General features: G+C 44.0%; 2 protein-coding genes across 3 annotated transcripts in view; one reads left to right on the forward strand and one right to left on the reverse strand.

The window, feature by feature from the left end:
- Positions 1-335: 335 nt before the first annotated feature.
- marveld3 (MARVEL domain containing 3) lies at positions 336-4,732 on the forward strand. 2 transcript variants are annotated; one of them, XM_021586193.2, is made up of 4 exons: positions 336-612; positions 1,682-2,003; positions 3,149-3,246; positions 3,876-4,732. In XM_021586193.2, the coding sequence occupies exons 2-4, from the start codon at positions 1,705-1,707 to the stop codon at positions 4,484-4,486; spliced, it is 1,008 nt and encodes a 335-aa protein (XP_021441868.2). In that variant the 5' UTR covers positions 336-612; positions 1,682-1,704; the 3' UTR covers positions 4,487-4,732. The 2 variants fall into 2 exon arrangements, with proteins under 2 accessions (XP_021441868.2, XP_021441870.2); XM_021586195.2 differs by having other exon boundaries at positions 336-513.
- A 4,203-nt stretch (positions 4,733-8,935) lies between these two features.
- LOC110506525 (PH domain leucine-rich repeat-containing protein phosphatase 2) overlaps positions 8,936-16,906 on the reverse strand; it is a 48,583-nt gene continuing 40,612 nt past the window's right edge. The window contains exons 15-19 of the mRNA XM_036964043.1: positions 15,829-15,959; positions 15,546-15,659; positions 14,530-14,724; positions 13,740-13,971; positions 8,936-13,573 (exon numbers count right to left, since the gene is read on the reverse strand). Of these exons, the coding sequence (XP_036819938.1) occupies positions 12,281-13,573; positions 13,740-13,971; positions 14,530-14,724; positions 15,546-15,659; positions 15,829-15,959 (1,965 nt within the window). The 3' untranslated portion in view covers positions 8,936-12,280. The remainder of the gene's footprint in view (positions 13,574-13,739; positions 13,972-14,529; positions 14,725-15,545; positions 15,660-15,828; positions 15,960-16,906) is intronic.

Raw genomic sequence — 16,906 nt, forward strand, 5'->3', positions numbered from 1 at the left:
AGCTTGAGTAGGAGCTAAAAGAGCTGTCAGCTATGTATCATTTAGGACAGACCGATTGTGTTGTTATAACGAAACTGTATTGCTAATTCAACATTCCGTCCATGCACATGTGTAAAAAATAAAAAGGGAAGTGTGTGTGGGGGGGGTGCACCACAATCTAACTAATATATATCTATCCCCAACACCCCTTCCCACTACTTTGGCACCAACAGAGTCGTCCTGCCTGGGAGTCTGGAATCCCTTCTCTTAAAGCCCCCAGTAGTTCTTCTGCACTAAAATCTCTGACACCCAAAAACTTCACAATTGAAACACCACTTTTTCCACCGACACTACACACCTTTGTCCCATGCCCTCGGAATGCTGTTTTTGTGGTAGGGGTGGAGTTCTATAGAGCGAACAGGTGAGAGGGAGGAGCCTGGAGAAGAAAGAAGTCCCAAGATACAGGAAAAGTAAAAGACGTAAAGAATCCAATCATTCGCACAAATTAATCCAGATAAGAACCAGAATTAAGAGGTATTGTTAATTGTTCTTTCTTCATTCATCAATTCGTTATCTCAATGTTTGGTTCGCTTCAACACACAGCATACCCGTGACCCTTATCATTCGTCACAGGTAACGTTAACTTGTATGTTTTTAACTTCATCAAATATAGTAACAAACGTTATTCCCTAGTGCCTTCAACCCTCAAGTCACAACCTGGTCTCAGAACATTTCGTATTATTCTGTACGTAAATCCGAAACACACCATTTAGTATGGTATGTATTAATTTGTGGGTGTCCATCACCCATTTCGTATGATATGTTGTGACATTTGGGTTGCTAGACTCTCGCGTTATACTTTCGGTTTTGCCTAAAGTAACCATCTGTCTTATGTAACCATACCAAACGTCATACTAAATGGCGCACAACAGATTTACTTACAGAATAATACGAAATGCTCGGAGACCAGGTTGATAGTCAGTGTCAGCATTTTGTTTGAAGTTTTCAACCTTTGACAAAGTTTTTCAATGTGTATTCAGTTGTGTGCAGAATCATCACGATATCATTCAAGATGGGTCTGACTGTGACTCCCATCCTGGCCAGGTTGGAACCACCCAGGGAAAACACGCCAAAAAACCTGCCCCGCTTTCATGTGGCTCCTGGATGCATCTCTCTATTGGCTCCTGGCTGTTTCCTCATTCTATGGGTCGCAGTCATGGGTAAATGCTTCCCACTGGGCAACTGTATCACAGTGTCGCCGGGCGGTACTAGAATGAGGAAATAGTCACGAGACAATAAAAAGAGAAGCATCCAGGAGCCAATTGACAGAAGGGGTGGGTTTTTGGCAGGTTTCTCCTGGACAGTTTTTGCCTGGTAGGGTTAGAACCACCCAAGACGCGGGTCACAGTCAGACCATAACGGAAGATTCAGGTTACATCCCTTCCCCAGGGCTCCTTACGGAGAGATACCCATTACTGCTGTTAGATTACCCCCATCTTTACTCTGTAGTCATTTCTGAATAGGAGGAATGCCATGTGGTAACTGTCACTAGTGCCAACAAGCATTGCCACCAATGTTTAGTAGGGCTACATGCACAAATAATAGATTGGGATTGTCATCTGATCTCCCTGAGATATCGGTATGACACCTTTACACTAATACTCAATTGATCACGGCAATGTTCCTTCAAATACATTTTCAGAGAAGTGGCCAAGAGACCAGACAATGCCAGAGAGAAGCAGATACCAGGAGAGGGATGAGTATGACAAGAGCAGGGAGAGGGACCTCACTCACGACCGAGGAAGCTCCTCACATGAAGAGAGAGACCGGGAAAGGAAAAGAGAGAGAGACCGGCGGAAGAGAGACCAAATGGACGAGAGGTACAGGGATGAGAAGGACTCTGGAGCTGACAGGAGGGTCAGAGAGAAGGACTACTCTGACAGACAGCGGGATACGACACCTCACTCTCACAAGGACGCACCACCTGACCACAGAGGCAGTAGTCAACAAGGACAACAGAGAGAGTAAGAGACCATCTAACTGTCACAGAGAGGCTTCCACAGTTACCATCCTGGGCATTGTTGAGCACATGTTGGTTTTGTTGCTAAACAACTAACCCCTCTATGGGCAGAGAGGTTTGGAACTCTTTCTTATTGGTCTATTAACTAATTTACCATCTGGTGATGTCACCAGGCAGGCCAAAACTCCATCCCACCAAAACATTAAAAGGGCATTATCATAATTTTCACAATTTCACATTATTATTCCAACCTCAGTGTGGAAATATACAGTGTACAAAATAATAGGAACACTATTATAGTAGGAACACTACTATTATTGAGTTTCACCCTCTTTTGCCCTCAAAAACAGCCTCAATTTGTCAGGGCATGGATTCTAGGTGGTGTCTAAAGCATTCCACCGGGAGGCTGCCCTATGTTGACTGCAATGCTTCCCACAGTTGGGTCAAGTTGGTTGGATGTCCTTTGGGTGGTGGATCATTCTTGATACACACGGAGTGTTGCAGCGTTGCAGTTCTTGACACACTCAACCTGGTGTACCTGGCACCTACTGCCATACCCCGTTCAACATCACTTAAATCTTCCGTATTGCCCATTCTCTCTGAATAGTATACATGCACAATCCATATCTCAATTGTCTCAAGACTTAAACATCCATCTTTAACCGGTCTTCTCCCCTTCATCTACACTGACTGAAGTATATTTAACAGATGACATCAATAAGGGATCATAGCTTTCACCTGGTCAGTCTGTCATGGAAAGTGCAGGTGTTCCTAATGTTTAGTACACTGTGTATATAAAACACAGGAAAAATCATCCTTGGGGATATAGTTGTATGATTGATTTAACTTTCCAATCATTGGTTTTTGTTTGGCATACATTTTAAAGTGAAAATCTGAGTCTGCATCATTCTGTTACCGTATTATTGCCCACATATACTGTACAGCACGAGAAGTCTACGGTTTCACTGGTTTGGAATTGACTCCTTGTAATGTCTGTCTGCTTGTGTTTGAATGGCACATTGACTCTTGGGGTGCCCAAAGTAAATATGAACCCCTTGAATACAAAACCTGCTCTCTGCTATGGAGGAGGGTTGTGGTGGTTTGAATGTAAGATTTAGCAGACATCAACTTGTGATTTTGTCTTTGCAGGTATACAGAAGCCTCCACATCTCCCTCTGTGGGGGAATACTATGAGCCACAACACAGACAGGCTCTGTACAACCTCAGATATGCCTTAACAGCCAGAGGCAAGTCATGTTTAAATTAAAGAACAAACAGCAACAACTTACACCTGAAACGTTTTTGTGGGTGAATCTTGTTGGTACGGTGTAGCAGGCGTTGTTCTGTTTAATTGGTCCTGGGATTTATTCACTCGGAACCAAACGGGGAGGGACCTACCTGAATTTATCCAATATAAACTCGATTTCGTTGGGCGTAAACGGTTTCCATTGCAAAATGTTTTGAACTAATGATTACACCCCTGTAGTAGGAATGTAGTTGGGTAGGTTATGAATGACCTAACCAACCACATGACCACCCTCTCGGAGGGTACAGGGTATTTATGAGGGGATTGGCGTTTTGAGTTATAATATCTGTATCTGTTTCTTTCTCCAAATTGTTTGTTCATCCATGATATGTTTAATTCACACAATGGCATAATGTATGCTCTATCTCCCTCTGAGATGAAATTCCCACTGAAATTAACCATCAACCATGTTGGTTGAACTCGGATCAACCTCAATTTAGCTGCATTGTCGCATAATCCTCCCTCTCTTGTGAAACGTATAACTTGACCTTCAACTCAGCTCGATTTCTCCCAGACTCTTACTGTATGATAAGTCATGTATTTAGCTCTTTCTTGATCTGTTCTGTTCAGGTCTATGCCAGATAATGGAGGTCTTTGTAAACCTGCTGATAGTCATCTGCTCAGGAGTGTCCTACAGTAACTCCGGGGGTTACCGGGACCTGGCCAGCCTCGGGGGTATCTACCAGTACTACTATGGAGGAGCACAGGCTTTCACTGGAGCCGATGCAGACAGGGTCAAGGAGCTGGACAAACTGTTCCACCAGCTCAAGCTACCTCCATACATCTTCAGCATGGCCTGTGGAGGGGCTCTGATGGTTTATGCCTGCATCATTCTGGCTTTCGGGGTTTTGAGAGTCCCTTACCGCTGGCCCCCTGTGCTGCTGGGTGAGGCCCTGGTGAACCTCCTGATCGGCCTGGGCTACATCCCTGCCCTGGCCTTCTACTTCATCAAGCTGCAGGAGACCTACGACAACCCCATCTGTACAGAGAGGGAAGCGCTCTACAAGAGCAAAGGGCATCAGGGCTTTGCGTGTGCACTCAATGGAGCAGACATCGCTGGAGGCCTCTTCGGGGTGCTTGGAGTCATTGTTTTCATCTTCGGAATAGTCTTGGCCATCCGTGCTTTCAGGGCAGTGAGGGAGATGAAGAGACTGAGAGCGATGGAAGATGTTAACTTATAATGGGGTTTGCTCACCCCCACTGTGAATAGAGTGGAAAAAATGTAGGGTTGAGGTCAAATTTGGTCAAATTTGTCAAATAAATGCTAGTGTATTTTTAATGAACTGTGATTGATAAAGTTTAACTGTACAAAGAGCAATTTTGTACATTTGTGACTTCAAAAACCACACACTTGTTTTACTAAATGTTACAGATGTGAGACATCTACACTGTCAAACATTGTTCTTTACTAATAAAAATCTTAAACAGATGTATTTCTCTTCCTCATTAACCCTCTTGCCTAGAATATCTCCATTTTACCTTGTAGAATAATAATTATTGTTTGTGGTCTCTGTGGGACTGAAAACATAAATCTGAGCAGAGCAAAGAGAGCAGGGGTGTATTCATTCCGCCGATTCTGTTGCAAAACGCTTCTTAAACAAAAGCGAACGGGGAGGGATCTACCTGAATTGATCCAATAAAATTCTTGTTTTGCTATGTTTGCTTCCATTTGGTTCTGAAACGGTATACGGTTTCTGTAATGCAGCTCAGAAACACCATGGATTTGCGTCTGTGGATATTGTCTGGCCAATGCTATCATCAGAAAGACAAACGAGGGGAACAGAAGGTAGGGAAACGATAGAAATGCTATCATCAGAAAGACAACCGAGGGGAACAGAAGGTAGGGAAACGATAGAAATGCTATCATCAGAAAGACAACCGAGGGGAACAGAAGTTAGGGAAACGATAGAAATGCACCAAGGCCCAGGTTTTTCACAGTATACATTTTTATTGCTACTTGGCTGAAAGTTAATTAAAAATACAGCTTTTCTGCTCAAAACTAGTCATAGCAGCATCTCAAATGAAATAATAAACCATCGCCCACTGAAAATTTTAAGGAGTACAATTCTGGCTGAAACAGCAAAAGTGCTCATGGTTAGTCCTTTCCTAAATGATAAAACAAGGTATCCTCTAAAACTAATTACAACAAATATTTAACAGAATACAAATATTTGTAGCAGTTTTCTACATGCTAAAATATAAACAAAAATATTAGATATGCTCCAGATATTCAAAACAATGCCTTGGCTTACAAACAATTAACATTTTGTAGAAAGTAATCACATATATGCACTGTATACATTTTATATTTATATGCATTTATATATGGCATGCTTCAGACATTAAATACACAAATTAGAATCTTAAATAAAAATACCATAATATGCAACAATATACAATAGAATCCCTTTATTCTAGATTCTGTAGTGGAGGACCTATACATTTGCATGAAACAATGTACAAAAATAAACCTCAGCTTCTTGGCATTGAGAGAAAATATTCAAGCATCTCTAGAAAAGAATGTACAGAAAGAAAGTTGAGATCAAACAATGTTTACTTTGGTCACATGTTAAACAATTGAAACATCCTCAATATCAGATTCTTTCCAGAGTTCACCATAATCATTTAACAGAATGGAGATTCATTCAGTTAAATATAACAGCAACACATGCATACTTTCTCACTCAGACTGCAATGACAAACAGGCAGCATGTTCTCCCTCTGAGAAGAGAAATAAAACACGTGTTTACAGAGAGTGGATTAAACGGAATCAGAAAAGCATTGACACAATAACCTACTTAAATATGCATACCCACACACACACAGCTGTATTTACATAGGATTATGGTGCACTCAGATCATGAACAGTAGTTGATCTCCTCTACTAAATAATTAAAGGGAATACTTTGCCATCATTGTGATGTCACCTTGATCTTTTACTCTGTGCCCCATCTTACTGTAGCCATACGTACGGTATGCATATGTACAGGCACATTTATTCCTCTATCTAGGTTAATGACCCTCCCAATCAATATTGTTTCTAGCTCTTGTTAGTAGGAGTAAACTTTTTGGTTCTTTACAAAATCAAGGGAGAGTTGACTGTAAACAAAATAGCAAATAATAATTGGCTAAGGATTTGCAGATGCATGTTCTTACATTTGGAATGCATTTTTGGCTGCTATAGCACATAACATAGGTGCATTTGGAACGCACAGAGCTTAGTAGTGTGTTGCTGGTCCCCACTTGGCAAACTAGGGCCCAATTATGGAGCCTCTTGATCAACTTTTCTACATGGACCACTGCGTCGAAAGAGTTGACAAAAGGTGAAAACGCACACGATGGCAGAACACTGCACTTCACGATTCTCACACACATGCATACGCACACACAGACAAGAATGCTCAGTTACTACTAATTTCCATAGTTAAGAAAAAAGGATCCTCCTAGGTGTGTAACCTGTGAGTAATATAAACAGGTGACACTTTGCATATTTTATGTGAGGGAATTCATGTTCATAATCATCTACATTGTGTAGTGTATTTGAAGTCCAACTTCCTGTTCATTTAGAGGATTATGAGAACTTTGAATTATCTTGTTCTTCCAACCACATCAAAGACAATCACCTCTTCATACTGTTCTTAGGTTCTCAACTTAAATGCCATATGAAAATGTCAGATGTGTGCAAGCTCAAATCTGTTTCTTTAGTCTGTCCTGAAATGCTCAGGGTGGAGGGCAAACCCACACCTGTGGTGCGTACATGTACCTGTGTTACCGCCTGAGGCACAGCAGGTGGCTTCCGTTAGCAAACAAAGCAATATTCAAAATGCCTGCTTTCTGCCACTTATCATCCCTAGAATGAGCCAGGATCTTTCACCCCACAACACCAGCTGCTATTCCTCTCATGGAAGCAGAATGACTCAATACAAAAAAAGCCTTAAGACTTGAACAAGGAAGAACAATGCCTATCTTTGTGCTAAAAGACAAACTTGCATCCAACCGAAAAGCAGTTTTGTAATTCTCTCACACTTCACTTTGAATTATTAGCACTTCTATTGGATACTTTCTCTTAGAGAAGACATGATATGTTTGGCTGACAGAAGCCACAACAACGACAACTCAAGCCCTATGAGTTAATGTGCATTTTTGATAAATATCTCACATAATACTCAAATATCAATCTTTGAATATATTTATCTCCCTATGTACAAAGTGCTTTAAACAGTGTTTGATCCTTTGAAGAGCAGATTTTGTCCGAAGTTGGAACAAAATAAGTGAATAAAACTTACACTTGAAGTCAGAAGTTTACATACACTTAGGTTGAAGTCATTAAAACAAGTTTTTCAACCACTCCACAAATTTCTTGTTAACAAACTATAGTTTTGGAAAGTCGGTTAGGACATCTGCTTTGTGCATGACACAAGTCATTTTTCCAACAATTGTTGACAGACAGATTATTTCACTTATAATTCACTGTATCACAATTCCAGTGGGTCAAAAGTTTACATGCACTAAGTTGACTGTGCCTTTAAACAGCTTGGAAAATTCCAGAAAATTATGTCATGGCTTCAGAAGCTCCTGAAAGGCTAATTGACATAATTTGAGTCAATTGGAGGTGTACCCGTGGATGTATTTCAAGGCCTACTTTCAAACTCATTGCCTCTTTGCTTGACATCATGGGAAAATCAAAAGAAATCAGCCAAGACCTCAGGAAAAAAACTGTAGACCTCCACAAGTCTGGTTCATCCTTGGGAGCAATTTCCAAATGCCTGAAGGTACCACGTACATCTGTACGAACAATAGTACGCAAGTATAAACACCATGGGACCACGCAGCCGTCATACCACTCAGGGAGGAGACGTGTTCTGTCTCCTAGAGATGAACATACTTTGGTGCGAATCAATCCCAGAACAACAGCAAAGGACCTTGTGAAGATGCTGGAGGAAACGGGTACAAAAGTATCTATATCCACAGTTAAACGAGTCCTATATCGACATAACCTGAAAGGCCTCTCAGCAAGGAAGAAGCCACTGCTCCAAAACCGCCATAAAAAAGCCAGACTACGGTTTGCAACTGCGCATGGGGACAAAGATCAGACTTTTTGGAGAAATGTATTCTGGTCTGATGAAACAAAAATAGAACTGTTTGGCCATAATGACCATCGTTATGTTTGGAGGAAAAAGGGGGAGGCTTGCGAGCCTGAGAACATCATCCCAACCGTGAAACACGGGGGTGACAGCATCATGTTGTGGGGGTGCTTTGCTGCAGGAGGGACTGGTGCACTTCACAAAATAGGCAATCACAAAGCCCTGACCTCAATCCCATAGAACATTTGTGGACAGAACTGAAAAAGCGTGTGGGAACATGGAGGTCTACAAACCTGACTCAGTTACACCAGCTCTGTCAGGAGGAATGGGGCAAAATTCACCCAACTTATTGAGGGAAGGTTGTGGAAGGCTACCTGAAATGTTTGACCCAAGTTAAACAATTTAAAGGCAATGTTACCAAATACTAATTGAGTGTATGCAAACTTCTGAACCACTGGGAATGTGATGAAATAAATAAAAGTTGAAATAAATAATTCCCTAATATCATTCTGACATTTCACATTCTTAAAATAAAGTGGTGATCCTAACTGACCTAACTAAGACAGGGAATGTTTACTACGATTAAATGTTAGGAATTGTGAAAAACTGAGTTCAAATGTATTTGGCTAAGGTGTATGTAAACTTCCAACTTCAATTGTATATAATAAATCTCATATTATAAGCAAGCAGGCTTTAGAAAGGCAAATTCACCAATCAATCCAGTCTTGAACGTTAAGGATGAAGTAAATAGCCATTTCGAAGCCGCTGTGAGGTTTTTGAGCATCTAAAATACTGCCAATTCTACGAAACCTTTAGAATCCACCCCTCTGGTCCCAATCCTTGTTCTACTGGCTTGAAACGTTACATTGCTCCCTCTGCAATTTGGAGAAAATAATGCAAAATATTGCCGTGTTATATGCTCCTGACCTTGCCACGTAAGGTCAAAGGGCAAAACCAGCTCCGCTAAAGGAAATAAAACCAACAGAAAAAGACAGTCACCATCCTCATTAGGACTGGGAGCGCTGCATTAAGGCTATGAACAAGCATAGAGTGGGTTGTAGCTAGCTAAGCAGCTATGGTAAGTATTACAACCATGCCACTAGCCTTCTCACAGTGGCATCTAGGAACACATCCCAGTCATTCTCTTGTCAGACCACAAGCCCTCTCTTACTAAGTCAGAAAGTTCTCCTCTCTAAAATGGGTTAGGGTTAGGCAGTTTGGCACAAAGGGGAAGGGTGGTAGATTTTGGTCTGCAGCTTTGTTAGTCAATTAGTGGTATACTATCCTCTAACATTGCTGGAGCACAAGTGCAACTTTATAGAAATGTCATATTCACAGTCAACTGACCCATATTATGCAGATGCCTTTTTTCAAAGTAATGTCCATGACGGACATATTTCACAATGTCTGTGCTAGATAAAAGTCAGGGCCACTCCATACCTTAGCAACACTAAAACCATTAGCAAATGCCCCAAATAAAGTCTGAACTCAAATTCTGATGCAAAACGAATGGCTTATACTCAATACTTTAGTTTTTTCACTCTTCTCGGGACACAAAAGTGCTTTGCTCATTTTTGCTAAAATTCCACATAAACGTAATCTGATAAACCCGTCTTCCTCATTGGTTGGATGGTATTACCCAAGGGTCCTCTGACAGCTTAGAAACATATGGAACAGACAAAGGCTTGTCTCCACACTGTGAAAGAAGAGTAAGATAACATCCTCCTCAGCATTAGGTCAGGTGTCCTTACATACCTCTTGAAACGTTGTTCCTTCACAAAACCCCATCCAGTCATCCACCCACCTGTTGAAATGGTTTGGTGTTGCCACTCATGTGAGCTTCACACCACCCCTCTTACTCAAACCAGCCCTTATTGTCGCCAAGACAACAATGAGCTTTTCTGTCCTGCCAACAAAAACACACTGTGCTTGTTCTGAATCTGTTATACAGTAGGTGGTAGCGGTGGTAGAGTACACTGGTGATATTCACTGATATAGAACTAACATTTGAGGCAATTCATAGTTATCACCACCAGATGTCCCACAAACCCCTATTGAATCTGTCAGTAGATCTATGAGAATGAAATATCTAATTATTTAAATTATTTTTACTCCTTCTCTCGCCGGTCACTGACTTAAAATGAAGAGCATCAACTAGCTATATCTATAGGCTCCAACGGAATTATGCAAACTGCATGATTAAAATAGACTTTCACAACATGCATACTTTTCATATACATGTAAAATAATACCATGTTACATCCTCATTTTAGCACACTACTCATGGATATTTTCTTCAGTTGACTGTGAAGCTAATGGAATGATGGGAACAGAATGATTCTCAAACCTTAAAAAACACTTTCGATATGTTGGTCACTGGAGAGATTTTGCACAATTTCCTGGGTACAAGAAGCGTGAAACTAGAAAAACTAAAGACAAAGGGGCTACACACCTCACAGTATCTGGACTCCTTAAATGATGGCACTCGAATAATGTGAAGAACATGTTTTTTCACCCATCACTTGTAATGATTACTGTACAGTATCTGGTGTGCATTGTAGCGTCTTTGAGATATGAACACCGTGAACAATTGTTTCGTCTTCATTGTCACCACTCATGTTGCCCATAAAACATAATTAATATAATTACTTTTTCTGTTAAAATTTGCTGACCATGCACTGTCACGGATACAGTGTTACAATAATGGTTTTAAAGCAGTATGCCATATTGGTTCTGTACAGGTGAGCAATGCACTGTTATGTTATTTTGCGTTTGCCTTTTTATGAGAGCTTGATGCTATTTTTGAATGTTATTTTCTGTATTATTCCTCCCAGCAAGGCTTCAATGGTTTCCAAATGGATACGCATCCTGATGCTGGGACTAGGCCAAGCTGGCCTTGTGATTACACCACTCTGTGGTTCTGCACTACACTGCTCAGACTAAATGTGTATATAGATACTAACTGTATTTCCCATATAGAGGATTATGGTGTTGATAGAAAGGGTCACTTCTTAGTTTTTTCAGTAAATAAAAATTAGATTTGTTTTTTTTATCGCCTGCTGTTATGTTCCTACCTGCCTCTAGCATACACAGTCTGAATCCTTGTGCCACAGAGTAAGGCCAGTCAGCCCAGTTTCCAGTCCTGCCAGCCATTGTGCAGTCAACAGGTTAGAGAGGGAGATAAAGTAGGATATATATATACAGACAGACAGACAGACAGAGAGAGAGCGAGCGCGAGAAGTGGCTGTACCATTGGTGGCCCCTGGAGGACGCTGTCACACAGTGATGTCCTATTCCAGAGTTAATACTGATGTGTGTCCCCTACCCCCTCCATACACACACAGGCAGGGAGGCAGGGACATCTGGGGCTGAGTCATCTACAGTAGGCACTTTTTCACCTTTTGGTCACAGGACTTGTCCCTGGGATCTAGGAGCCCCTGCAGCCCCCAGCATTGGAATGATAACACACTCAAATGGATTATTCTACCATTTCACTATTTGACCTTCCTTCCAAGTAAAGGGAAATGTTACAAACAAGTTCTGCAGTCTTAAACGCATGAGGTATTCTAGTTCAGGCTGGGGTATTTTGGCCTCCGGTGGCCCCCTTCTTTTCACAACCTATTTTCATGGTTGGTGACTTCAGTGCCTGTTCAGCTCTGATACTCAGACAGTTCCACCAGGTTCATCAGACAGTTAGCTAAGCACCTCTCTACGTCTAACGTGACGTAACGCATTCATGTGTGAACAGTCAAGGCCCCACATGTCTTCATGACAGAGCTGAATGGAAACTTGAACTGGAATATCCCACCTGTGCCAGAGAGACCTCCTCTGCCCCCCTGGTATGGCACTGTCACAGGACTACCACAGGGTGGTGCTGTGCTCTGGCCCCCTCTAGAGGGCAGTATCATAGACTTCCTGCTGTAGGGCAGGGATAGGGTTAGGGGCGAGGTCCCGCTGGGGCAGCATGGCAACAGGGGGGTGGGGGTGGTCCCACACAGGGTCTCTGATGGAGGGGGGTGTGAAAGGGGGTGGAGGTCCTGGGACCATAGGGCTCTGGCCCCTCAGCTGCTCCCTAACATCCTGCTCTAGACTGGGAGGCACTACCAGCTGGTCCTCGGGGTCCTGCTGGGCAGGGGCAGTGAAGTAACCCGACTTCTTCTTAGGGGCCTCCAGGGCTACCTCGATGAGGTTGTGGCTATCTTCCGGGGCCACCACGGAGCCGTTGGAGAGCTTCTTCCCAAAGAGGCTGGAGGTGGAGGGGGACTTCTTTAGGTCGGAAATCTCTCTGCCACACACAGCCAGCAGGCAGCCATTAGTGGCTGACACCACCACGCTGTTCTGACGACGCATCTTTCCGTTGGGGTAGTCTGAGCGTGTCTTGTCCAGGTTGTGGTCCTTTGGGCTCGCGGCTGGCCCAGAACGGATCTGGAAAGCACAGCAGTGGATGTCTACCTCCACCTCCAGCTTGCTCCCATTGGAGATGACCCCCTCTAGTGGAGCCTCGTCATCACTGTCCAGCCCGTTGTCAGACTGGTTACTGGAGAAGGTGGCACAGGAGGGCTGGCGCTGGAACAGGACAGGGTGGGGCCCCCCTACCCCAGCTGAGCCGGGTCCCGCGGGGGCACAGAGCGTGGCTGCAGGGTGGAGACTACAGCGCCTCTCAGGTCGGGCCATGGGGCCAGTGGAGGGGTGCTCGTCAGAGGCTGTGGAGCCCGCCTCACTCCCCACCTCCGAGGCCGAAGTCTCGCTGTTGAACTCTGAAGCGATGCCACTGCTGGAGGAGGGCGTGGCCGGGTCCCCTGGGGGAGCAGTGACGGGGAGGGGTGTTGGAGGGGGTCCACGGGGATCTGTACCAGTACTGGCGTGAGGGGGCTCACAGGTACAGTTGTCCTCCCCGATGTGCAGGGACACCACCACCGCCCCCACATTGTCCCGGCAGCCGTAGCTCTGGGCCAGCGTGCAGAGCTTCTTGGCAGCTGCGCGGGGGTCCCTCACGGCCTGCACGGTGCACACAGCCTCCTGGTAGGACACCCTCTCAAACAGCGCCCGGTTCCCCAGGATCAAGAACTCATCTTGGGAACACAGGGGCTCAGTGCGCACCCAGGGCTTGGGCAGCACCCAGGGAGACAGATAAGAGCATCCCAGCAGGCGAGAGCAGCATGTCACTCCACTCACTTTGTTATCCTACAACACAATAACACAGGAGGGGACTCAGCTCTGCACTTTGAATACAAATGAATACCTCGGAGCATAAGGCATCACATCAAACGTTAACTAACAAGTAGATCTTTATGAACACAAAGGCCCTCACAAAAACGTGCATTCACACACGCCTGACTCCCCACAGTACCTCAGTGATGATCGCCTTGCTGAGTTTGACCCTGTCCATCTCTTCGGTGCTCTGCTCCAGGCTGAAGACCTTGGAAAGGGGCAGGGGCTGGCCGTCTCGACACAGCACCGCCTGGCAGCTGCCCACGTTGGCCACCGTCAGGCTGAAGTAGCTGCCCAGCTCCGATGGCTCGTGGTGGATGTAGCAGAGCAGGGCAGATGCACCCAGCTTCTGACCAGCCATGCCCAGTTTCCTGCATCATACAACATACATCACAGAATGCAACTATCAGCACATGCCCTGCAATTAGCTAGCTTCTTTGTTAAACATTAAAAGTAGACCATTATGAATATTCATTATGTTGTTATTTGCATATGTTAGTTCCTAGCTAATGCAGTTGTGAATTAATCAAATGAACACGGAATAGTACAATTGTAGGTTTGTCTTCCTTAAAGGGTAACAGTAATTCATAGCAGGGGCGCAACTTTCAGTGGGGGCAGGGGAGGGAACATGTCCCACCCACATTCTGAAGTTGCATTTTTGTCCCCCCCAGTTTTATAATTGGAATGTGATACAAAATGAGGCAAGGGTGTGTTTTAGGACCATGCGGACATCTCCGATCGGTGGGGTAGGTTGTTTGGAGTGTTTATCTGACTGGATAAAAAAAATAAATAATGATGATGTCTACCCCACTTCTAAAACCAAAGTTACGCCCCTGATTCATATGATACTGAAATGTGCCTACATTTTGCTTGTATTACAGTAATACAAGCAGAATGGGTGTGCGTCTGTGTATGCATGATGCTCATACCTGTGTGAGGTGAGGAAGGTGTTGCTCATGTACACACTGTCCACACTGGAATGCAGCAGCTCTTCCGACAGCACATCTCCCATGGTGCACTGCAACAGACGAGGAACTTCCTCATTGCGGTCTCCGTCGAAGACGCCATAGGCCGCCTCAACACTATCCCCAAAGCGGTCCACTGCCAGCACAGACACACACAATCTGTCCCCAAGGAAGAGAAAATACTGTTAGTATTGATATAAGATGAACACAAAAAGTGGAAACAAAATGTGGTTACATTTTCTGTGTGTAAATCCCATTATACAATCTTGCTCATAAGCTTAGAATCTTCCTCAAATTCAAGCCAAACAGGAATAACTCATCCATACTTGAACACAGTGAGACAGAGCCCTATTCCTACAGAGGCAGCAGGGGCTCATCCAGGCATGGCCCCCTGTGACACTGTGGTGGTCATGACCCTGTGAGGCCCTGTTAGGACACGAGCCAGGCAAACTGGGGCCCCATCAATGATGCAGGGGACACCGCTTTATACCCGTTGTATCCACAGGAAGTATTAGGCTTCCCTGCCTTCCCTACTATTAAACAGGATCCGCAGCCCAGGGGCCTAGATGCCAGGCCCAACAGACGTTCACCCAGGCAGTGGAAGCTGTGCTGGGGCTGTACAGTTAGATTACTAAGTAACTCCTCCATAGATGCATATTATAGCCTCGGGTAGGGTTTAAAATAGGATGCCAGCCAAGAGGCAGAGCAGAAAAGAAATGGACTGATATGGACTATGAGAAGCACATCCTCTTCTCAGACCATTTAATGTAGTGCTGCTCACAGCGATTCCCTGAAAGAGGAAATGCTCCTTAAAGGCGCTCTCTAAAACCACACGTGATCTCATAATCCCATTTATACCCTCTCATCAGATTGTCATAAATTAGGGCTTCCCTCACATACACGTTCACTCACTGTCTCAAAGTAACTCTCTCTCCCTCTCTCTCTCCCTCAGCCCTCCTCCCTCCCTCCCTTGGGCTCACTTGTTCCTCTGCCCGCTCATCTCAGAGTAGCCGTGGTTCCACAGGGTCGAGGAGCCCAGGGATTCCCCAGTGGCCATGGCTGGCTTCTGGTCCAGCTTCAGCGTGGTGATGTGACTGAGGAGAGAGAGAGACAAAGAGATGGGGGCATTATCTCACCATGCACTGGGCTGAACCATAATTCACGCTGTAGCACAAGAATATAATTTATCGCATAGCTTATCCAAGTACACCAGCGGCCTGATACTTTGTTGTGCGGCGTGACACTGTAGTCTCTGTGTGTCACCTGAACAGGTTGAGTGTTTTGTGCTCCAGCAAGAGGCTGCTGTTGCCAGTCAGGTCAAGTTCGTGCAGGGTAGCCGTTAGAGAGTCTGGCAGTAGGATCTCAGTCAGCTCATTACAGCTCAAGTCCACCAGCTATATATACACACACACACAGACACACACACACACACACACACACACACACGGTGGATGGAGAAGATAACACACACAGTTATACATTATAACATTGTAATAAAGACATATACACATCTAAAAGACATATGCATAAACAAAACACAAACTAGGGCTAACCCCATTTAGTCGACTGGTTGATTGTTTTGTCGATAGCCTGTTGGTTGACCGAGATTTCTTTAGTCGAGCAGTGCACAAAACACCTGTCTGATTCGTGCCTGTCTCAGTGGGCTAATCCATTGCAGATGCCACGGGGAGGGCACAGTCCATCACTCTAAGACGTGAGATACTGAAATTGTATGTGGTTATATTATGTAAAAAATAATGCGACACTAGTAAGTCTAGTATTATTTTATAACAAATGCACTTTCTCCCGCATTGGATACGGTCGCTGTCCGCGGTTCTGAAACATAACCTTCAGTGCGCCGTAGAATTGACGCCTTTCCCTATGTTGCATACTAGCAAAGTTAACCTGCATATTGGGATGGAAAACAATGTGGTGGAGCCAGCAGAAACAGATCTTGCCTAATTGTCTAAAAACAGTTGAGGAGAGAGGAAACGCCAACTTAACTGTCAAATGTGCCTGGCTTTATAAATCATCCATATATATCTACAGAAATAAGACAGGTCTTGCTTCTGTTGCCTGTTTGAGTGATTATTTAATAGCCTAATGATTCCCTGAGCACCAAGGCTCATGCAACAGCAAAATGTCAGATAAAGCAATTTCACAGATTCGGCTGTTTTTAATCTTTGCTATGCTGTAATTTAAGCTTTACATTTTTTGGGGGGGAGGGTTAGTACAGACTGGTATTACTTATAATGTATTAAGTGTTGTTTACACAGTTCCAAACAGGCAGAAAAATGATATTGTAATCTAACAGCACCTGTTTGTCACACATAATATGTAC

This window comes from Oncorhynchus mykiss, chromosome 26, assembly GCF_013265735.2.
Source record: "Oncorhynchus mykiss isolate Arlee chromosome 26, USDA_OmykA_1.1, whole genome shotgun sequence".
NCBI classification, from domain to species: Eukaryota; Metazoa; Chordata; class Actinopteri; order Salmoniformes; family Salmonidae; genus Oncorhynchus; species Oncorhynchus mykiss.